This window comes from Helobdella robusta (genome assembly GCF_000326865.2).
Source record: "Helobdella robusta unplaced genomic scaffold HELROscaffold_5, whole genome shotgun sequence".
Taxonomy (NCBI): domain Eukaryota; kingdom Metazoa; phylum Annelida; class Clitellata; order Rhynchobdellida; family Glossiphoniidae; genus Helobdella; species Helobdella robusta.
Window position 1 is genome coordinate 887,871 of NW_008705254.1, and position 23,297 is coordinate 911,167.

The following is a 23,297-nucleotide window of genomic DNA, read 5'->3' on the forward strand; positions in this document are numbered from 1 at the left end:
AAAATCAAATGGAATGGTTCTTATTAGTACCTATAAAGTCGTTTATTTTAAGAATTTATAAACAAATTTTTGGCAGGCAAAATGTTTAATCTTCTCAAAGTTTACTAATAGTAGTTGTTCATTCATTCTAGTATTGGATGAACGTAAAGTAACATTATACCCTGAATTCTATAAATAATTTTCTCTAAACAAATAACAAACCCTCAATTCATCTAAACTTATCCACAGGGAAAAAATCTTAAAATAACCTCAAATCGAAATATCCAAATTTTCCCCCAAAAAAAAAATTTCACCAAATCCATCAACGTAGATCAACATTAACAATAGTGACGTCACCATTTGGTGGTTTATTATTTTTATTACTCCTCTTTCTGAACACCATCTTTAGGATCCTGTTCACGACGGCCGCCAGGAAGAGGAGCAGCCCCAATAGGGTTAGAAGGCCTGCCACTGTCACCCCTATCAACGCGTACAAGCCTATCCTTTCCGGAGAAACTGTGTGTGCGTGTGTGTGTGTGCGTATGAGTGTGTGTGTATGATTGTGTGTCTGTGTGTATGTGAGTGTGTGTGGGGTCTAAGGGAGAAAGCTTGCGGGGGCCTATTGCCACTGATGGCCCACAGTCAAATTTCAAAAAATGTTAATTTTTTAAATATTTTGGCCCGAACGTCAACTTTGTCTAGATTCGCCACTGTTCGTGTGTATATGTGTGTGTGTGTTGTGTGTGTGCGTGCATGCGTGTGTGTGTGTGTGTGTAATGATATTTTTAATACTGACCTTCGCAAGTAAATTGGTCTTTATTCGAGTAGCCGCTATAGCACGAGCAAATGTAGCTACCGACGACGTTCAGACACAATGAGATGGCTGAGTTGCAGATGCTGGCGTTTCTGGAGCACTCATCCACGTCTGCGAGATTCATTTTAAGTAGATTTTGATGAAAATTAGTCGAATTTTTTAACAATTTCATCGTAATCCTCAAGTATAATTCGTAATTTATGTGCTTGTTGGGTGCAGTAATTAATGAGTAGCTAACAGAAACTCGATTTTCTAAATAATTTTTTAAAGAAAAATTAAAAATTTATTTAAGCGTTTTAGATTCTTCAAAAGTTTGATAAAATTAATTGAATGAATGGACCAAATGTATTTCAATGTTGGTTTGAATATGACTATAATTCCTACTAACTACAACATCATAAAAAATAAAGTTTTCAAATTTACTAGAAGCTAAACTAAACAAATTACATTACATTAAGTTAAGTAATTAATTAACCTTAAGTAATTAATTAACCTTAAGTAATTAATTAACCTTCGCAAGTAAACTGATCCTTTAATTAATTAACCTTAAGTAATTAATTAACCTTAAGTAATTAATTAACCTTCGCAAGTAAACTGATCCTTTAATTAATTAACCTTAAGTAATTAATTAACCTTTGCAAGTAAACTGATCCTTCAATTAATTAACCTTAAGTAATTAATTAACCTTCGCAGGTAAACTGATCCTTATTACAGAACCCACTCAGACACGTACAGTTGTAAGTTCCTGGGTTGTTCATACAGCTAGAAGTGGCATTGTTACACGGACTTGAACTATTCGAACACTCATCTATATCTGCGTTGAGGGTTAAAATAATTTATTTTAGCCATTTTTGTAAAATATTCTGAAGAGGTTTGTTTCAATTTTCAAGTTTAACAACCTGTGCAGATGTTGTTGATGCGTTGGTAGCCGGCTGAACATTGACACGTGAACGAACCGATTGTGTTAACGCATGCTTCTGATGGTTTATTGCAGGTGTCCGATTTTTCAACACACTCGTCTATGTCTGGATATTTTTAATTTGAATTACAATTTCAAAGAGGTTAAAGAGAATTTAAATATTTTTAATTTGAATTACAATTTAAAGAGGTTAAAGAGAATTTAAATATTTTTAATTTGAATTACAATTTAAAGAGGTTAAAGAGAATTTAAATATTTTTAATTTGAATTACAATTTAAAAAAATTAAAAAAACTTAAATATTTTTAATTTTAATTACAATTTAAAGAAATTAAAGAAAGTTTAAATTCAACCATACCCACCAAGGCAGATAGTCTTGTTGTTAGTTGGATTTCTGAAGCCTGTCAGGCAGGTGCATACGTAGGAGTCAGGGGTGTTTGTGCAAGTGGAGGTTGTCAAGTTGCAGATGGCTGGAGCAACATCACACACGTTGGGAACTGAGGTGTTGAAGGAAGGATGTTGAAATGAGAGAATTGTGTTTAGTTTTATTGATGTACGTGTCTCAAAAGTCGAAGATATTCAACGTTTTAGTGTTGTGAAACGTTTTAAATTTGAAAACATCGTTGGTGAGTTTATTTTTAAAAACTATTCAAATAACATAAAAGAGACATTAATGAATCACAACATCAAAGACGTGGAAGAAATTTTTGAAATTTCAATGGAGAATTAGAGAACAAAATTTTAGAAAAAAAAACCAGAGCACTTACTAAGTGTGCAGTCATCGTTGTAGTAGGTTTTCTGGTAGCCAACCTTACAAACACATTCCGTGAGAGTTGCAGTTCCAATTTTAAACGTGGAACACGGGTGGATTCCACAGTTTCCATTCTTTGTCTGACAATCTATTTATTTGTTCATCATTTATTTATTTATTTATTATTATTGTAATTTTTTTCCTAAATAATTTTTAAATGTATCAATCAACAACATACACACACACACACACACATATATGTATATATGTAAAATATGCGTGGTTATCTTTGAATTTATAACAGGTCACTGCTGTAACAGTAGGACCGGACGCCTAAACCATTATTCCAACTCAATTAACTAAAAATCGATTAATTAATTGGATAATTATGTAACATCAATCAATCAATCAGTTGATAAGTGCCACCAACAAATGAGTGATAATTAAATAAATTTTTTTTACTAAATTTTTTTTCTACCTCTATCTTTGCAGTAACTACCCGTCCAGCCGGCCAGACATTTTTGTGATTGACAGTTCATCCACGTATCGAAATTGAAACCATCAGAGCAGTGGTACTGGTCGGGGCATTTCTTCAGCCCTCCGTACGTGTTGCAAACTGACCAAGTTCAAAATTTCAAACTTTAAAATAAAGTTATTAATATTCTTATGAAAAAAAAACTAAACTCCGACAGACGTATGATTCGTGGCTAGACATGCAAAACATGGAAAAAACCAAAAAGATTTGATTTTAATAAAAAATAATCAATGTAATATTCCCTAAAATTTATTCAATTTCTTTTCAATATTCATTTTCAATCGTTTATTTCTGAAAATATATAATTATATATATATATTTATACGTGAATATATGGTATTCCTTAAAGGCCCTCCGCATAGCTGGGCTTGGTTTCCACTGCATTCGGAGTTGCATTCATTGGCGGAAGCCATTCCATTCTTCCCGTAAGAATTCGAGCAGTAGCAAAAAGACGCAATTTCCAAGAAGAGGAAAGAAACGAAATTTTATAAAATTATTCATAATAACTTTTTACCATTAAAATTATTTTGAAATAAATCTATCAATATCGGATGAAGTGCCTGTGTGTGATTCACGTGTGTTTACACATAACGGCTGTTCTCCATTGATGTATCGAAGAAATATTAAAGAAATAATAGTAAAAATGGCATAATTATTATTATTATTAAATAAATTATATGCAAACCTGTAAGCCCGCATAAGCGTAGCCGTTCTGCACACATAGATTAATGCACAATTCACTGGTCATGGAGGTGACGTCATTTTTCATCAGAACATCTAGGTCCCTGTTGTTTGCGTCGTCTACATAGCAGCCCAAATAGCCAGGACTTATCGGAGCTTTGTGGTGTAATAATTTTTGTGATATAGTTTTTTAAAAATTTGTGTAAATTTGTATTTTTTTATCACGTTTGATTAAAAAATGTCTATCTTCTATATTGAAAATTATCTAAAGCGAATCTTTTAGTAGATCAAAAACTTTAAAAATTTAAATTTTCAAGAAATTAAGGTTAATTATGATATTCATTACATTCAACTAGGTAGAACTGAAGTAATAATTTTCCAAAAATTATGAAACAAAAATGATTTACTAGTATAGACAGCTGTCAAATCAGAGGCAGCACATAACCCGGTGATGACGTCGCAATTAGAAAAGCACTGGGAAGATGGGAAGAGCGTTGTCGGAGTTCCACAATAGCACATTTGATTGTCCTACATATACATAATTCGGTTTTTTTTCATTTTTCTATACATTTTAAAGTATTTTTAGGTAATTTTTAAATTATTTTTAAATATTTCTGACAGTTTCACCTTGACTGTAGCGTAGGGAATGTTTAGCTGATTGTACAAAGATATGCAAATATCTAATGAAGACTCTTGGAAGGATTTTTGAACTTGGAAATTCTGAAAGCAGCCCATGTATTTGTTCACAGAATTTTCTGGAATGAAAATATCTACAGCTACTACCACATTTCTACCTCAAACATAAAACAACAATTCATCCACTAAAATCAAAAAATAATTACTAACCAACTTATCAATTAAAATCACCCCTACCTGACCCGTAAACAGTAAGGTCAGCAAAGGTCATGCCCCCTATATTATTTGCAATGGTAGGATCTTGTTGGACGATGACGTACCTTGAGTAGGCATTCTTATTGGGACAGTCCAACCTTATTGGGGTGTCTACGGGCTGAACCGTGGACGGCCCCTGACCGCAAACGTCATAACTTGATCTGACGGAAACTGTCTTGACTTTCTCGTTAAAGCTGGCTGCCAGTCCAACGATGAACTGGGTCATTCTGTCGGCTTGAAATTTTTATGGATTATTTCGTTGAGATATTTTTATAAAAAAAAATTAAAAAATTGCTACCGTTTGAATAAAAAATAATTAATACAAATCAAATAATTAAAATATAGCAATTAAAAAAACTAACCACAGCAATCCTTTCTTAAATACATGACGACGTACTGAACTTTGAACTGCCTGGCCAATTTGGATTCGGAGCAAGTTCAGCCCCCAGAAGACAGAAGTTATTTTCAATCTCATCCACGCAGTTGTTCGGGATGTAGGTTGCATCGGGAGTGCTCATGTAGGCGGGTCTCTTGTAGGCCAGGTTGTCGTATTGCAAGAAGTTCTCTTTACACGCGAACAGTTCGGATTTCAAAAATGTTTGAACGTTTAACAAATTTATATTCTTACTCAAAATTTTTAAATTATTTTAAATACTATCAAAATCGTTCAAAGTTTGTTCATAATTCTCAAATATAGATGACACATTTGTATTCTCGAATTATTACCCACAAAAAAGAACAGAACAGCAGAAATGTATTAACCATCGGCGTAGACTTCCAACTCAGCGAACGCCAGAAACTTATTGTTCAGCTGCTCCTCGACAACCTGCGACTGCTGAATAATGACGTACCTTGAAAATTTGTTGCCATCCTTGCAGTTGACGGTCAAGACTTGGCCGGCTATGGTCACTTCCAGCGGCCACTGACCACACAGATCTTAATTCCCTCGTATCGATTTGTTCACGTTCGAATCGAAAAAGTTGGTCAGTCCAACAACAAAGAAATTCATTCGGTTGTCTGAAATTTTAAAGTTAGAATTCGAGGTGTATTTCAATGAAATGATTCAAAGGATTTTTTGATCAAAATTTAAAACGTATTTCACAAAGCGTTTGCAAATTAAACGGGGGTCGACGCAGTATAACAGTAATGAGCGCCTGCTCTTGCGTCCAGGTTCGATTTCAAAGAAATCTTTGTCTTCACCAGAGCAGGTAGGATCCAGGAGAGGGCGGGCGGAGTAATGCCCAAGGACCCCACAAAAGAGGTCCCTCAAACATTAATAGTTTAATAACCAAGGATATTTAAGAAAAGCAAATTTGAACTCACAACAAATAAGATTGCAGTTATCTCTTCCATAGAGAGTGATGCTGTTGACCTGATAAGCATCGAGACGGTCAACTACAAACCAGTTTGAATACTGGAAACTATTGTCTGCGTGTACAATATCCGTCTTAATTCCATTCACACCGTTAATACCCAGGCATTGGAAACAGTCGTTGAATAGGTTCTGGTAGAGGGAGCTGAGGTAGGCTGGTTTCTTCAGGGCAACATTCACCAAGTTGCCTTGTTGTGTTAATAACTTAGTTGTCACTATCGTTTTCTTTATCAGAAATTTATACTTGCTATATATACAAACACAAGATTCAATCTAATTTTTCGATTTAAACTTTGATTTAGACATTTACTTTCAAGAAATTATTTGAATTAAGACTTTTAATGATGAATAAACATTTCTATAACTGAGAATATTAATGAAATTCAATAATTAATCATTTTAATTGCTTAGTTAATATTAAATTAATAAAAAACCACTAATTTCATTTAATTAAAAAACAAATTAAAAATTCTTACCTTTAATCCCGATGCAAAAAACGGTTGACAAAACAAAAAACGAACGAAAAATCTTCATTTTTTGGCAAAATTACGAAACTCTTTTCACAAAAGCAAGTTTAGATCATAATTTTCTAGAAATATGCAAACTGTACCTCAACCTAATCAAACTACCTCGAAAGTTTCATCAACTACTTGTTAGGATGTCTAGCTGGAACTAGCTAGCAGCTAAATAAACTTAACAACCTCTCAGGCGGGTTATTTAACTGAATTAAAAATAAAATTAATCATTTAAAACAACACATACATACAATAATTAATATATACAGGTATATATACTATAACACATACAGAACACAATACATACATACAATACAAACAATATAAAATAAACATGCAATATAAACAGAATATACAACGTGAACATAAACAATACATCCAATATAAAATACATCCAATATACAATACATCCAATATACAATACATCCAATATACAATACATACAAATTACAATACAAGGCCATACATAAAATACAAAAACATACAACGCGTACAATAATATACAAAGTTTCATACAAGCAATAAGTTACACGACACTATAAAAAGATAAAGAAGAGCCTGACATCGCGATATGTTATGTCACACGATGTTGCGCATGTGAAAATTCATATAAAATTAATATTTAATATATAAATAATTCATTTTTATATTTAATTATTACCTAAATTCAACACGTAACATGTCAATCCAATTAACTGCGAGTTGAATTTTCTGGCTGGATAGCATTTAATAACGGCAGTAGTAAAAAAGACAATAGCAATGATTATGAAGATGATGATCACGATAACGACAACAGTGACGTATAAATCCTCTCTTGATTAATTTTTATAGGCGTCAACACCAAAAACAACCCACAAACACACACACACACACAGACACACACACATACAATGCGTGTGACAGTAGGGGATATCTATGCGTTCGAGCCCTGTTACAGCCCCAGCATGACCAAGCAACTTAACCATCTTCACCATCTTCAAAATTTAACACCACTCCAATTCATTGTATAAATAATTTGGGAATAATTTGTATTTAAAGCACAAAGTAGTTCAAGAAATTTTTAAATTAAAAATCTCATAAACTACTAAAAATAATTCAGTGTTACAAATTCAAGATGTAGCAGCAGCAGCAGTAGTAGCAGTAATAGCAGTAGTAGTAGAAGCAGTAGTAGTAGCAGCAGTAGCAGTAGTAGTAGTAGCGGTGTTAATATTTTCATCAATAATGTCATTTAACTAAAACCATTTGAATAAGGATATTGATCTTATTGCAACAAATTATGTATATATATATATATATATATATATACCAAGCAAATATATGTAAATGTATATATATATATATATATATATATATATGTATATATATAATAAAATAATATAATATATATATAATATGTTTATTAACGCAATAAATTTTGATGGCTTGTGGCTTTAAACGCTGCTTCATAGGAGGAATTTTTATTTACAAATATTACGCAATTAGGTTTGTAGGTAGGCGAAGTTGGTCATACCAAGAAAGAATAAGAAATGTGTGCTAGTATGTGAACAGCAACGTCAGAAACATGGAGAAGATGATGATGATGGATCAGGTGTTGTTCATTTTTCGAGACGACAACGACGACGAGATGCTGATAACGTTAACGAAGATGATGACGATCACGACGATGATGATTTGACATAATTATGCAAAAACACCTGTGGTTTCGTAACAATCGAAACATTCCGAACCCCGCTGAGATGACAACAATATCGCGCGTCAGATGAACTCATTCGAATTAATTTTATTTATATTTTATTATCTTTAATTTTATTAATATGATCTTGATGATTTTGTTAGAGCTGGAAATGTACGAAACTTAAGAAGAGGGATGTTTTTAAGGAGTAGTTCGTCCATCAGTAGAAACGGAGAGAACTCATACGGAAAACAAGTAAAAATCCTTCGTCTTATATGCACTGCTTGCATGATTCAGCAGACACAGTAATGCGTTAGTGTAGTCAATAAATTGGCGAGATTTAGTCACTTTTAGGCAAATGAACTAAGTTTTGTACAGCCTCAAACGTAGAGGCAGAAATCTTTCGAAATTAGCCAAAAACACGAAAAACATTTTTTTTCCCATTCAAACTTATGTGATCACAATATGCAAATTTAAAAAATATCGTAAAAAAAAATTCACTCCTATATGAAGCATGAATATTAACGAGCTACGTATCTTCTAGCAAAATGATAACAATGATAATGATAATTATGACGATAATTGTGCCAGCCAAAGGCGAGTCAAGAAGCATTCTTTATATTTTATATACATGACAATGTGCGTGTGTGTCTGTGTTTGCGTGTGTGTTTGTTTGTTTGTGTGTGTTTGTTTGTGTGTGTGTGCGTGAGTGTGTGTGTTCTTTCAGGACTTTGTTGATCTACTTCTCTGAAATAAGAAAAAAATTTTTGTAGGTTAATTATTTTAACGGATTAATTTTACAAGTAACACAAAAACCTAGAAATAATTACAATATTTATTAATGAGAACAACAATAATAATAATAATAAACAATAATTATAACAATAATAATAAGAATCACGGCATGGTAACGTAGAAGAAAAAAAATCAAACGTTTTTCGCTGGCTGTTTTTTGGTCTTTGAAGAGCGCTTAGAGGCATTAAATGATTTTGGTGATGAAATATTATTATTATTTCTATTATTAGTATTATTATTGTTGTTGTTGTTACGGCCAATACTGTTGTTGTTGTGTTGTTGTTGTAGTGTTTTTTTCCTACTAAGTTCGACAAGCCAGTTAGCTGGTCTGAGAAACTTCGATACACTGTTGTTGTGGTTGTTGTTGCTACAACTGCTGCTGCTGCTGTCGTCGTCGTTGTTGTGGTGGTAGTTGTCGCGGTCACTTATAAAACTGTGGTTGTGGTCGTGGCCACTTATCTTGCTTTGGCCACTTGAATTGTTGTTGTTGTGGCTGCTGTTGTTGTTGTTGTTACAGAAAATTAAATTATTCTTATTTGTATCAGCTATAGACTTCACTGCAGTTGCTTTTGTAGCTGATGATGACGATGATAGCAAAGTGGTTGATGATGATGATGGCAAAGTGGTTGATGATGATAATGATGGCAAAGTGGTTGATGATGATGACGGTGAAGGATCTGAATTTTCATCATTATCATTAATAATCAGACAATCGTCATCATCTTCATCACATTCCTCATCATTTGTGATATCAATAACTTCTGTATTATTATTATTACTACTATTATCACTACTACTATTATTATTATTATTACTATTATTATTATTATTGTTGTTGTTGTTGTTATTATCACCAAGATTATTATTATTTTCATCAAATAACAACTTTCTCTTCTTCAGCTGAAATGTTCTTAAAACTTTAACATCATCACCATCATCATTTTCACTATTATTATTACTATAATTATTATTATTATTATTATTATTATTATTATTATTATTATTATTATTGCCATCATCACTATCATCATCATCGACGGGAAAACATTTTCTCTTCAAGCATCTCTTACTCCCGACATCAGCTACACTTTCAGTACCATCCCCGATAGAAGAAACTAAATTATTCAGTTTATTTTTATTCATCCTATTATTATAATTATAATTAGTATTATTATTATTGTTATTATTATTATCATTATTATTATTATTATTATTAGTAGTAGTAGTAGTAGTAGTGGTAGTATTAGTAGCAGCAGTAGTAGTAGTAATAATGGAAGAATTCAAAGAATCTTTTCTTGAAATCAGACATCTAGCGGAGCTAATATTATTATTATTATCATTACTACTACTACTACAACCAATACTACAAGAATTATTATTATTGTTGTTATTATTATTATTATTGTTGCTGTTATTATTGTTGCTGTTGTTGCTGTTATTATTGTTGTTGTTACTAGTGAAAGCGATTTTTCTTGGTGATAGAATCAACTTCTTGGGCGTGCAACCACCACCACCACCAATGGAGATGGTTTTCTTGAGTGAACTCTTAGTGAAGAATGACGTGATCGTCGGGCAGGGCACCTTTTCTCGAGTCGGTAGATTAGATAGACCCAGCTTCAGGGCAGACGATGTTGAGGATGAAGATGACGATGACGATTGTCGCTGTGGTGGTGACGCTGATGACTTCAGCGGACTGGTCAGCGATGATGAGAAGAAGCATTTTCTCGGAGTAGCGGCTGGCAAGGTCGACGAGGAAATTATAATATATTATAATTAAATTATAATTAAATTGTCTATTCACTCATTTGTGTATTCACTCACTCTCATTCATTCAATTGTATACACGCGCGCACGCACACGCACACACAAGCACATGAATAAACAAACTGAATGCTAACCAGACTGAGCAGCAACACTAGGGCAGCATTCCACCCTTCCAACAACAAACTTCCTGACATCATCACCAAGAAACCTCCCCTCACCACGCCTATCACTATCTCTCGCTCTCTCTCCACAATTCCCATATCTCCCTCTATCTCTCTCTCCCTCAAAATCCATCCTCGACCGATCTACCCTCCAAATAAAGGCTGTATTATCATCACTGAGGGTCACGACCTTGAGACCATCACAAGGGCACCAGGCCACAGAGGTCACTTCCTCCAAGTGGCCAGTCATTTTGAAGGGAGATGGTGATAAATTCGAGAGGGTGTTGCGATGTGACGATGAGGATGGAGATGAAGATGATGATGGAGGAGGAGAAAATAAGACGGCTGATATGCTTGGTGAAAAATTTGCCAGTGCTGGTGACAGTGATGATGAGGATGCTATCTTGTTGTGTAGGGTCGACCTTTTGGCGGAGCCCACTGACGGGGTACGAGGTGACCCCCTAATAGATCCCTTCCTCCCCGACGATAATAACCCAGACGACGACGATGATGAAGTACATAGCTTGTCTGTCTGTATGGGCCAGATATATGCAGAGGCATCTGAAGAGCCAGACATGAGGAACTTGTCGTCTGGGCTCAGACAGATCTTCACAAAGAACGAACTGACTTTATGACCTCTGTAGCAAGTTACTGGGTGATTGTGTGTGTGTGTGTGTGTCTGTGTGTGTGTGTCTGTGTGTGTGTGTGTGTGTGTGTGTGTGTGTGTGTGTGTGTGTGTGCGCGTGCGCGCGTACATATGATCTGCATATATGTTTGTGTAGGCAAGTAATTGAGTATGTATATTAACTATATGGTGATAAACCAAAAACCCCAGACACACAAACACACACAGACAGACTCACAGCCAGACAGACAAACACACCTGGCATAGTTTTATAATTGAGACAATCAAATTGATAGACAGAGTCGTCTAGACAACTGGCAAACATGAAATTTCTTGTACTACTGAACACCAGACTCGATATGCCTGCATACAAGTAGCAATGAGATCAATAAAAGAATAAAAGATTATAAAAATAAAAGATAAAACAAATAATAAAAGATTTTGATATAATTAACAATATTTCTCCCTTAATAGCTCCATTCACACACATCAGACAGGCGATAGCCAGGCAAGAGATCCTGTCTTGCATTCGGACCCGGTCGGTGCAGTGCAACAGCAGTAGAACCAGGCAACTTAACCACTACACTACCCCAACATAACCCACCATAGGAGCGACCGTTCTTTGATTGACAGGTTATTATATGCTTTGGGATGTGCGGGTTCTTGGCAGATGACGATATGGCCTGGATCTTTCTCACGTCCCAGAACTTTATGGAACTGGAAATACAAAAAGATAATAAATACACCATCTACTTCCTCCTCTTCCTCATCTTCACCATCGTCGCCGTTACCATCATTATCAACACCATCATCATCTCTATCATCAGTAATATCATCATCATTATCAACATCATCATCATCATTATCAACATCATCATCATCATTATCAACACCATCATTATCCTTATCATCAGTAATATAATCATCAGTAATATCATTATCATCATCTTTAGTAATATCATTATCATCATCACAAACCCATCGGCGCATCCGGCTGATGTGAACGTGCAATCGTCCTGGAAGAGGACGGCCGTGACGCTGTGCTGTATTGCCTGTCACGTGATCAGGATGATGATGATGATGACGACGATGATGATGATGACGACGATGATGATGATAGTGATGACGATGGTGATAGTGACGATGATGATAGTGATGATGGTGATGATGATGATGGCGACGATAAAAATGATTATGATAATAAAGATAGCGAAGATTAAAATGATGATCTAGTAGATAGCAATTAACAACAATGATGATGATAATATATTTGATGGTGATGATGGTGATAATAATATATTTGATGGTGGTGATGATGATGATGTTAGCAACGACGACGATGATGATGACGATCATCATCGTCATCATCATCATCGTCATTATCGTCGAAACTTACTTGCTTATTCTTACAATTCGGCGTTCTCTTATTGGATGAGGCTTGGGCAGCGTGAGCATTCGGTATGTCGATTATACATTTCAATGTCTCATCTATTATTATTATTATTATTACCATTATTATTATTTATTATTATTATTTATCATCATCTACTCACTTTCTGACTTATTGACCCTAAGATCCCAGACCATTATATGTCCATCTCTCGATCCTGATACTATGATGTCTGTGCAAACCACGATGATGATGATGATGATGGTGGTAGTTATGATGATGATGATGATGCAAGTAATGATAATGATGATAGTGAGGGTAGTTATGATGATGATATCATTGATGATGATGGTAGTGATGATGATGAATTAACGAAGAAAATTAAAAAACACTATCAAAAAACACAAACATAGAAACTAAAATCTCTCTCAAAAAAAACACTAAATACTTTGGTTGTCCAAAGAAAATTTAGCCGTCTTTACGCTACTTGTATGACCAGTCAAAGTCGACAGTTTATGTTCCGACTCAATATCCCATAGAACAATAGTTTGGTCGCCACAGGCAGATATCAATTTGTTGTCTTTGGTCATCCAGTCAACGTCAAATATGGCATTCGAGTGAGCCATCCAGTCTATTTTTAGTTTATTTGATAATATGTGCTGTTCATATACATTTGTGTGTGTGTATATGTGTGTGTGCGTGTGAGTGGGTGTGTAGATAAAAATATACCTTGCATGAAACCATCAATGCAACTTTTCGAGGTATTCATTATAACAATGCCACCGTCTTCGTCTGCAATGGCTAAGTGATTAGGGTAGGCTAGGTGGAGAAAAATATTCTAGATAAAATTATGAAATTAAGTTAAAACTATGTTAAAATTATTATAAAACTATGATGAAATGATGGATTTAAGATGAGATGATGATGAAAAGAGGGAAAATTGATTGATTCTAGGATTATGTCTGGATGGTGGAATGATGATAAAATGATAAAATATATATTTTAAAATAATTACTTTTTGAAAAGCTGCATGCAACTGGAGGAATAAGTGACTGGAAATAAGAAAAAGAAAAGAAATTTTTCTTTAAATATTTTCTAAAATATTTAATTTAAAAATTTAATTAATTAATTAATTTAATTGAAATGAAAAAGGTTAGTTATCTTGTCTATGTAATTTTCACCTAATGGCTAATTGTATGTCATCATGTAACTGTAATTAATACCTTACCAATAAAATAACTTAGCTAACTTACCCCACCATTCGGGTCCTCGACTTTGTGCACATCGCACTGCTTGCACTCAAAATACTCAAACATGTTGCTCGTGAAATATTCATTTTTTACTGAAATTTGAAAAAAGGATATTAATCTAGAATTAGTAGGCAATTGAAAAATAAAATGAAACAAAATACATTTAAAATTTTAAAAAGTATATAAAATAAATCACTGATCTGATAGTGATGATCCAGAAATGGGATCAATACCAGATATCAATCAATCAGTCAATCAATTAATCAATCAATCAATTAATCATAATCTATCAGTTTATAAAGCGCTATTTCCACAATGTTCAACAGCGCTCCTCAATGAATTTTGCAAACTGAATTTCGTAAGTGATGGAGAGGTAGTCAGAGAAGGAGGTAGAGAGTTCCAGAGAAAAGGGCCAGAAAAAACAAATGCAGAATTAGCTATTAAACTTTAACCTTTGTTTTTATAAGTTTTTAAAACATTAGTTAAGATTTTAAGAACTTCAAGAAGAAGATAAGAAGTGAGAACAATTAAAATACTAAAAGGTAAAAATACCTTTAAAACCAATCGATCGCTTGTACAAATTCAGCAGCATTTTAACTGATATTGAAAATAATTCGTAAATATTTCTAATTTAAGAGATAAAACACTTTCTTATTAATTAATCGTTTATTTACAAAATTAAAGCGAGGCGCCATAAACGAAGTAAGTAGGGAAGTGCTAAAATGTGAAAAAAATTTTTTATCGAATTAACTTTTATTATTCATTTAAAATTGTAAAAATCATTATTAATATAAAATTATTACAATAATTCTTATTAAAATAAACTGTTTTCAATTAAATTCTATTAATTCTGATGACCTACGTTTCAAAACTATGAATAAAAGTTTTAAAACAGTAATCAAATGTACTGTATGATTAAGATATATACTTGGTATATATACATATAGATGCCTATTTGAACCATTGTCAGTCAAGTGTGAACGTTCTAAGTAGGAATTTTTCAATGACAATGAGTGAATAAGGAAGTTAAAGTATTGTTTATTCAATTTAAAACTTGTAAATAACGATAAATTCCTTGTAAGTAAGCTTTATAATACGACTTTTTTGATAAAATAACACTTCAAAATGAATATTCAGTTGTTAATTCGTTTAATTTTCAACGATGTCTTCAATCATTAAGTAGTTTGAGGTATGAATCTCATAAAATTTGCAGTTCTATCAGTAACATTAGCACTAATATTGAACTATATACTGAATAAGGCATCATTTTATAAGTTCTTCAATAAATGCGGGTATATAGTTGGATGTGAAAATGAGAAAACTACAGTTGTCAGTATGGATGGCGGAATGATTTTCCATAAGTTTGATGAAGATGGTGACGGAGTTTTGTCTGCTAACGAGTTTACTAAACTAATGAGACGTTGGACTCAAAATGGACAGGTGTGGTTCAAATTCTTATGCAGTTATATATAGTTAAATAAATGAAATAACGATATTAAAAGTTTAATTTTTCGGATTGATTAACGTTTGTTTTAATTGCATCTGCATACAAAACAAATTTTATCAACAGAAACTATGGTCCTACAACCTACCAGCTGGTATTTTCGACCGAAACATCACATTGAGAGCCAGTTACAAACCTCTACTTTTCAACACGCTCCTCAACAATGAAAACAACATAATATCGAAAAAATCAGAATTTTCAGGGCTCCAATCGTGGAAGGAAGTCAATGAAAAGTCAAAAACTTTTCCTATAAAACACTTCAAACTCTTTCTACCAGATGTAAACTCCGACTCCTCCATCGAAAATCTAATCGGAAAAACATACTGGCTGGTGAAAACTTACACCAAGTACAAAAACGGACCAGGACTGCCGTCGAATCGCTATTATCCACCCCATCTCAGCGAGCCAACTGAGCAATTTTTGTACGAAATTTTGCGAATGTTTCACGAGAGACCATTTGTACATATGCGGTTCGAACCTGGAGGCAGTCTGGCCGTGGTCAGAGCTTATGATGATCAGTATTTGGATATTCATTTCAGGTTGAGATTGAACTGCCAAAATCTAATTTATAATTTCTGTACTATTGTTTCTGCTGCTGCTACATCTTTTACCAGTAGGCACCCGTTGTAATGATAAAATAATACTAACAGTTATTCACACTAGGGGCGGATCTAGACAACTTTGACAAGGGTGGGGCCCAAAATTTTGAAAATTTTTTAATTTAAAAATTCTACGGGGCGGGCCAAAAAACTAACCAAATACCGACTAAATTTGTTTCCAATCACGTCAATTTTCTACATACAATCGTATTTTTCCTGCGTATAAACTGAGTTTAACTACCTTTTAACAGGATACACGCTGAATTTCAGCTGAACGTTCCTCCGAATCTTCCATTTTGGTTTACACCCGCCATGTTTCTCGGCAACGTCATTATTGACAGGACCGGAAATGACATCAAGCAGTTTAAATTGTTTGTACCCAATAAGAAGAGGCTAAACGTGGGTGGGTAAATTTAAATTTTGAAATAAAAAATGACTCGTTTAAATATTTTTGCAACTTTTTGTTTAAAATAAAAATAATAATAGGGACGACAAAAAAAAATAACTAACAACACTTCAGATTTGGAATGGATGAGAAAGATGGATGAAAATGACGATGGCGAAGAGAACGAAGTTAACATCGGCTATATGCCTCATATGAAAATTGAAATGCAACAACCAACTACTGATTATGATGATGATGACGATGATGCTGCTGATGCTGATGATGATAGTGGTGGTGATGAAGACGTTTCTGGAGTAAAATGGCGCAAAGATATATCGATACTCGAGGCAAAGAAACTTTTAGAAATTGGATTTTTTCCATTTAAAAAGGTAAATTGCTAAAAGTTTTTCATTTATTTTCCTGAATTTTAACACTTTTAAATATTTTAGTCACTGATGAAAATAAATATTAATTAGAAACAATTTATATCCATTAATAATAATTAATAACACTTAATAATATTTAATAATACTTAACAATAAACTCGAAACCAAGATTCCATATTTTCCGCTCGAAAAAGCCTTAAATTTAGCCTCAGGCACCTCAAAACTTTTGCACCTAATTCTGCTTTGGGGCTCACTTGACGATCAGTCTTGCTGAGGTATGGTTTTTTTGGTATCTTGTATTATTTGGTATTGGGATGTCGTATTAGTGCCTTTTTTAGGTTTTTCTTAAAAATGTCACCAAATGTTGTCAACACGCCAGTGACGTCATTGTCGAACCATTACACCCTTATTATTTTTAGGTTCAGCCCGAACTTTACGGGACACTGTTCTCGAAAGTTCGGGCGTTATGAAACTCCTTGAGGAGTATTTTATCAGCTCCTGGAATCTTGTACTTGATCTAGAGGTAAAAGATTTCGTTTCGTTTCGTTTCATTACTTGACGTTACTCTGTCTGTTAATTCTATTTTGATGTAACTTAGTGTAATTTTTGGTACTTTACTGTAATTATTTACTGTTATTTGCTAAAACTTATTGCAATTTACTAATTTATAAAAACATAGCGTTTTTATTTACTATATATAATGACAATTTACTAAATTTATCCTCTGCAATTGACAGTACTTTAGGGTAAATAACATTTTATAATTATTATATTGATATTATATAATATTATATTATTATATATTATATTGATATTTTTCTAAATATTTAGGCTGCGGCAAAGGTAAAAACTAACGAAAAATTATCCAAAATAGCAGAAGGACATTTGAAACTTTACACTTTTCCAGCTGTGATAATGGTAGCCAAGTCAGACGGTTCAGTTGTTGATGTCATCAATGCTAATGATATTTTGGCCTGCAAGAGAAATAGCTCAAATATGTTATTAATATATTTTCTTCTTCTTCTTCATGTTTTACAATTTTCCGAACCATTTTTTAGAGGTCTTAACAACTAACACGTTCAAACTAATCCACACCATCATGCCCTATATAGTTAATTATATGTTAGTTCTTTGTTAATTACTATTAATGCATTTTATAATTATTAACTGATGGAAATTTATACACCACAAACTATTTATGTCATCGATAAATAATTTATTTTACCACAATATTATTTAATCTTAATATAAAATAACGATCATATTCTACTTATTTTCATAATATATATCAGTTTTTCAGATCCAGTGAAAGAAAGATACTTGAAATTTCTTAAAGATGCCATTGGGAAATCAAATGTAATGAATTAAAAACAAAAGCGGGCAACTTTTATCCATAAATTTTGTCGACACGCGTCAATATTGAACGTTTCTAAGTCAAATTACTGAAAAAATTAAAGATTAGTTTGTAAATAAGTTGACATACGCTGATGCCAAATTATACCAATCGAAAAACATTACACCATTGCTTTTTTATTTTCCAATTTTTATATTAGCGTTTCAATTTGGAAATGATTTGTTTCTACCTTGGGTTTTGTGATACTAATGACTGTTTGGTTTTCAACTTGACATCTGAGCAATCCAAACATGATGAACAAGCATCATAAAACTAAAGAAAAACCTCTTTTTAAATGAAGCGACGTAAAAATACCGATTTATTTACATATTTATTTAAGACAAATTATTTTATTAATTATATTTTATCTCACTTTAATTGAAAAATTGAATAAAAAACATTAAACACGAAAAAATGTCAATTTTTTCATTCGTTTATTTTTCAAATAAAACCAAATATAAATTCACGAATAAGAAAACTACAAACATTATTACCGTTTGAATATTATTAATAACGTTTATTTTTATTCATATTATTGAAAACATCAAATCAATGCTACAACAATAACCATCGAAATCATTCCTCAATCAATATAACATCAAACAACGGGCCCACAAAAACAATAATAATAACAACAATAATAGCAATAATAACATATTCTGAATAATAATAATAAGCACATAGTCATCCGAGCATTGATTTTATAACCACAAAAAATATCCCAGAGCCTTTAGAAACCATGGACCTAGAAAAATTTTCAATTATAATTAAAATAGTTAATAAATATTTTATTTATAATTTGTGTTTATTTATTATAAATATAATTATTAACCCAACAAAAACATGAAAAGAAATACAGGTAAACAAAAAAACTAAATAATACTTTGATCTGATCATCACGAGCGAGTCCCACTTGTTTTAGGAATTTGCTTATATTTTGTCTTTGGTCACCTTGCAGCTGAATGACCTCCCCATATTCTGGGTGTTCGACAACTGTTCCATTGCATGCAAATTCCTGTTTGAATGAAATATTTTTAATATTTATTCACTAAACTGAAAAACAACAAAAAGTTATGAAAACTTTGAAATGTTTTTTTAAATAAAATAAAAATTCAAAATGTCTGCCAACTTTTTTTGCAACTTTGACAATTTTTTTCAAATCAAACTCAGACGACACTCCTTGAACAGTTGTCAATGTCTTTCGGCCGTTACGTTGTTGAATTCTGATGTGAATGTAACCATCCTGGCCGGCCCCACCTCTGATAATACTCTCATCCTCAGCAAACGGATCTGAAATACAAAATTTAAAAATTAAAATTATGATACAAAAAATAAAAGAATTATTTGACATCACGTTTTCTTAGTTTTTGAAATGAATTTGCAAAAACCTAACAACATCTATTGACTATTGAGGAATTCGTTAAAATTAAATATTTGCGTGAAACCTTGAAAATCATTAATCTACCTAATCTAAATTAGCGACAAGCAACAAAATAGACGACGCATATGTGATAATATGCTCACCGCGACCATACAACACACGAGAATTCACTAAAAATTTTAACGAAATCATATGAGAAAAACTAACCTCTCGACTGCAAATTCTGAATGACGGAATCAGTCATCGTGCGTGAACAAAATTAGAGAAATTAGTCTCGGAAAATTAACGAAATTTAAACGAATAAACTCTAAAACTATCGGTTAATTTGACGTTTAGCTTGTTTTTATACAGATGAAAATTTCCCAAAGACGTTTTAATTATAGAGTTTAAGAATAACATTTTATTCTTGGTATCAGTTTGGATATAGTTGAAATATTTTTTAAAAAATTGTATTCCGATTTTTAATTAATGCATTTAAAAAGTTTTTCACCATTTAAATACTAACATTTTATAATAAATATTTAATTAAATGAATAATTTACAGTAAAACGACTAATACATCATTAATTGAACGCTACAAAGTGTATAAACTTTTGTTCTTTCAACAGCAATGGCTATGATTAAGAAACTTTTCGAAACTTTTTCATTTATAAATTAATGGCCATTTTGTCTTCTTAAACGTTCAATTTCAACCTTCGCTCTCATATAAACGTTTCATTAAAAATGGTATGATTTTTCATTCAAAGTTCTTAGATGCTGTTTTTAGTTCTCAGTTCAAGAATTCATTTTTTTCTCTTTTTATTTTTATGATAAAATCTTAAAATAAGAGAATTAAACATAATTTTAATTTGTAGATGTCTATCGATTTTTATAAATAAACTAACGTTCTGCTAACATTTGTGAACATTTTCTTGGTGCCTGTTGGGATTTTGTTTTAATTTACATCTCAAATTAGAAAAGAATTTCATCTCAAATTAAGAAGGAATTTCTTCTAATTTAATATTATAATTTATTTATTAATTGTTATCACTTCAATCATTATCTATAATGATAAGAATTTAAACTCTAAACTAAAATAAACTAAAAAATATAATATTTGTTACTACAGATGCCTAAGAGATAAACAGCTGAAGCGAAGGATGGGTTGTTTAAAATCCAAACCTGCCACCGACTACCCTAACAAAACACTCTCGATAGTAGAAACCGTATATCAAGATAAAAACATAGATAAAATAGAATTAAATAAACTGGGAGATGTGAAAAAATTAAATCATGTTAATAACACCAATCCTAAACTCAATGCCTACAACAAATTGCCTCCAATTGGCCTCCAACAAACCTACAAAGCCAAATTCGATCCTAAAGTTACAACAAAGTATGACATAAAAGCCCTAATTGGTAAAGGTTGTCACAGTAGGGTGGTTAGGGTGGAGAATAAAGCGTCAAAACAGCCGTATGCCATAAAAGTCATCGATCGAGTCAAGGCCGGGGACATGTGTGAGTCTGAATTGAATGTTCTCAGGAGAGTTCGACATCCTAATATCATAAGACTAGTAGAGGTTATCGAATCTGTGAAAAAGTTATATCTAGTTGTTGAATTAGCCACCGGGGGAGAGCTATTTGAAAGGATCATTACAAAAGTGTACTTTACAGAAACTGTTAGCTTTTAAATAATTTTAAAATTATTTCTCTTTTTTTTATTTCATTTTTGTTGATTTAAAATTTAGTTCAATCTATTTTTAGCAATTGAAATCATCTAAAAAATAATTTGTTTATATGGGCAGTGGCTGGCCACATCAATTTCAGAAGCAACACCAACATTAATGTCTCATATTTCAAGATAACATCAACATTAATACTCCATACCTCAATTCAGGATGCAGTAAAAACACTAAAAATGATTCTTAATGGAGCTTCATACCTTCACAGTCTCGGAATAGCCCATCGAGATCTGAAGCCGGAGAACATCCTCTATTATCACCCGGGGGCTGACTCTAAACTCCTGATCACTGATTTCGGTCTCAGTGGCTTTGGTGTGATGTCGACAACCTGTGGTACACCTGAGTATATTGCTCCTGAAGTCCTGGCTAGGCAGCCATATACGTGCCAGGTTTGTTTTTTATGCTGAAGGTAATATTATGGCTGTTTCTAATTTTTTTGTTCTTATTGTCTTGCATTTATATATATACACATGCAAACGTATACACACATACACACACACACAAACACATACACATACAGGTTGATGTCTGGGCCATAGGAGTCATAACATTTATACTTCTTAGTGGTACGGTTCCATTCGAGGACGACAACAGATCTAGATTGTACAGGAGTATCTTGAAGGCCAAATATTATTATGATACTGATGTTAGTCTGTCTGTGTGTGTCTGTATATGTCTGTGTTTGTCTGTGTGTGTATAAGTTTGTCTGTCTTTGTATACTTTGTTGTGTGTGCTTTTGTGTGTTCTAATTTTAATTTTGAACTGTGGTTATTATTAAACTTATAATTTTCAATTTTCATCAATCTTTCTATCCATTACAATCATCATTTTGTTATCTAATCATGCATATGTCATTAAAATAATTGTCCTCATCTATCTCTGTATATATATGCATCTCTGTATATATTTATTATTCATTTATTTCTACTCACTTACTATTTTGTCGTCTCTAGGTTTTTTCTGCTTTGTATCTATACATGTAGCTACTATCAATTTATGAATATTTTTTATTCTAAGACTCTCCTTAATTCCCTCAATTTTCGTTGTCTCAATTCACTTTAGTTCTTACTGTGCATACACTCACTGCCTTTCTCATCATCTCCCTTCTCAAACCTTTCTCACTTTATCACCATCTCACTTTCAACAGCACTGGAAAGACACCTCACAGTCCGCCAGAGACTTCATAGACAGTTTGTTAGTGGTCGACCCTTCGAAACGTTTGACCTCTGCCATGGCCTTGAAGCACCCCTGGATCACGAACCCTCCTTCGACTGGTTCCTCCTCCATGACCAATAGCAGCAAAGACATGAGCGGTAGTGGTCATCCGCCCGTCTCCACGACCGCTTCTGCTGCCAGTACTGGGGTCAATTCAAACGAACAGTCATCATCTGTTAGATGTAGCGAAAAAGGTCGGTGTGTGTTTGTCTGTCTGGTCTTAGATTGGTCTGGCCCTAATTAAACACCACAAAAGCTATAAACCTCCTCTTCTGCTTTTTTTTCTCCCCGATCTAGGCAGTGCCAAATCGAGCAAGTCGGCTCGCTCCCTTAAGAGTCTTCGCTCGGATCATCGCCAGCGTCACCGTCGTCGTGTCAGGGCCGAAGAGATCGATCGACTTCTTGAGGACCCAGAGGTGCAAGCCGAACTGTCGTCTCTGGCTAGTTGGGGGTGGTCCAGGGACGAACATGGAAGGGGCGGGTGTGGAAGCAGTGGGTGGGGTGGTAGCGATATGGGCGGGGATTACTGAGTTGGGGATTATTTTGTGATGGTTATTGGAGAGTTGTATGAGTGGTTAATTGTGTAATTAAGTTAATGTT

The 23,297-nt window shown here is 33.2% G+C and overlaps 5 protein-coding genes across 5 annotated transcripts; 2 read left to right on the forward strand and 3 right to left on the reverse strand.

Moving 5' to 3' along the window:
• Window positions 1-301: 301 nt before the first annotated feature.
• On the reverse strand, window positions 302-7,430 carry HELRODRAFT_163153 (hypothetical protein; the record flags this gene model as incomplete). The annotated part of the gene is made up of 16 exons (XM_009027111.1): window positions 302-495; window positions 776-904; window positions 1,479-1,607; window positions 1,693-1,818; window positions 2,074-2,208; window positions 2,467-2,610; window positions 2,941-3,078; window positions 3,323-3,416; window positions 3,683-3,834; window positions 4,086-4,206; window positions 4,306-4,433; window positions 4,552-4,803; window positions 4,967-5,134; window positions 5,332-5,491; window positions 5,942-6,129; window positions 7,346-7,430. 16 exons carry the CDS (start codon window positions 7,428-7,430, stop codon window positions 302-304), a joined length of 2,343 nt encoding a protein of 780 aa, XP_009025359.1.
• Window positions 7,431-8,495: 1,065 nt separating this feature from the next.
• HELRODRAFT_189115 (hypothetical protein) lies at window positions 8,496-10,659 on the reverse strand. The gene is given in 3 exon segments (XM_009027112.1): window positions 8,496-8,647; window positions 8,667-8,875; window positions 9,062-10,659. 2 exon segments carry the CDS (start codon window positions 10,064-10,066, stop codon window positions 8,852-8,854), a joined length of 1,029 nt encoding a protein of 342 aa, XP_009025360.1. The 5' UTR covers window positions 10,067-10,659; the 3' UTR covers window positions 8,496-8,647; window positions 8,667-8,851.
• A 4,645-nt stretch (window positions 10,660-15,304) lies between these two features.
• On the forward strand, window positions 15,305-17,002 carry HELRODRAFT_163155 (hypothetical protein; the record flags this gene model as incomplete). Its single annotated transcript, XM_009027113.1, has 4 exons — window positions 15,305-15,553; window positions 15,684-16,156; window positions 16,468-16,619; window positions 16,737-17,002. The coding sequence occupies 4 exons, from the start codon at window positions 15,305-15,307 to the stop codon at window positions 17,000-17,002; spliced, it is 1,140 nt and encodes a 379-aa protein (XP_009025361.1).
• Window positions 17,003-19,110: 2,108 nt separating this feature from the next.
• HELRODRAFT_163156 (hypothetical protein) lies at window positions 19,111-20,005 on the reverse strand (the record flags this gene model as incomplete). Its single annotated transcript, XM_009027114.1, has 4 exons — window positions 19,111-19,125; window positions 19,264-19,395; window positions 19,510-19,670; window positions 19,969-20,005. 4 exons carry the CDS (start codon window positions 20,003-20,005, stop codon window positions 19,111-19,113), a joined length of 345 nt encoding a protein of 114 aa, XP_009025362.1.
• An 895-nt stretch (window positions 20,006-20,900) lies between these two features.
• Window positions 20,901-22,941, forward strand: HELRODRAFT_67530 (hypothetical protein; the record flags this gene model as incomplete). Its single annotated transcript, XM_009026858.1, has 4 exons — window positions 20,901-21,419; window positions 21,638-21,871; window positions 22,003-22,128; window positions 22,630-22,941. 4 exons carry the CDS (start codon window positions 20,901-20,903, stop codon window positions 22,939-22,941), a joined length of 1,191 nt encoding a protein of 396 aa, XP_009025106.1.
• Window positions 22,942-23,297: the final 356 nt, after the last annotated feature.

Bases quoted from the DNA above. Each gene is read 5' to 3' on its own strand.
- HELRODRAFT_189115 (XM_009027112.1), bottom strand. From the start codon at position 10,066: ATGAATAAAAATAAACTGAATAATTTAGTTTCTTCTATCGGGGATGGT. The intron at 8,876-9,061 runs GTTTGATTTTTT...TTCTTATTTCAG, and splicing joins AAAAACAGCCAGCGAAAAAC to AGAAGTAGATCAACAAAGTC.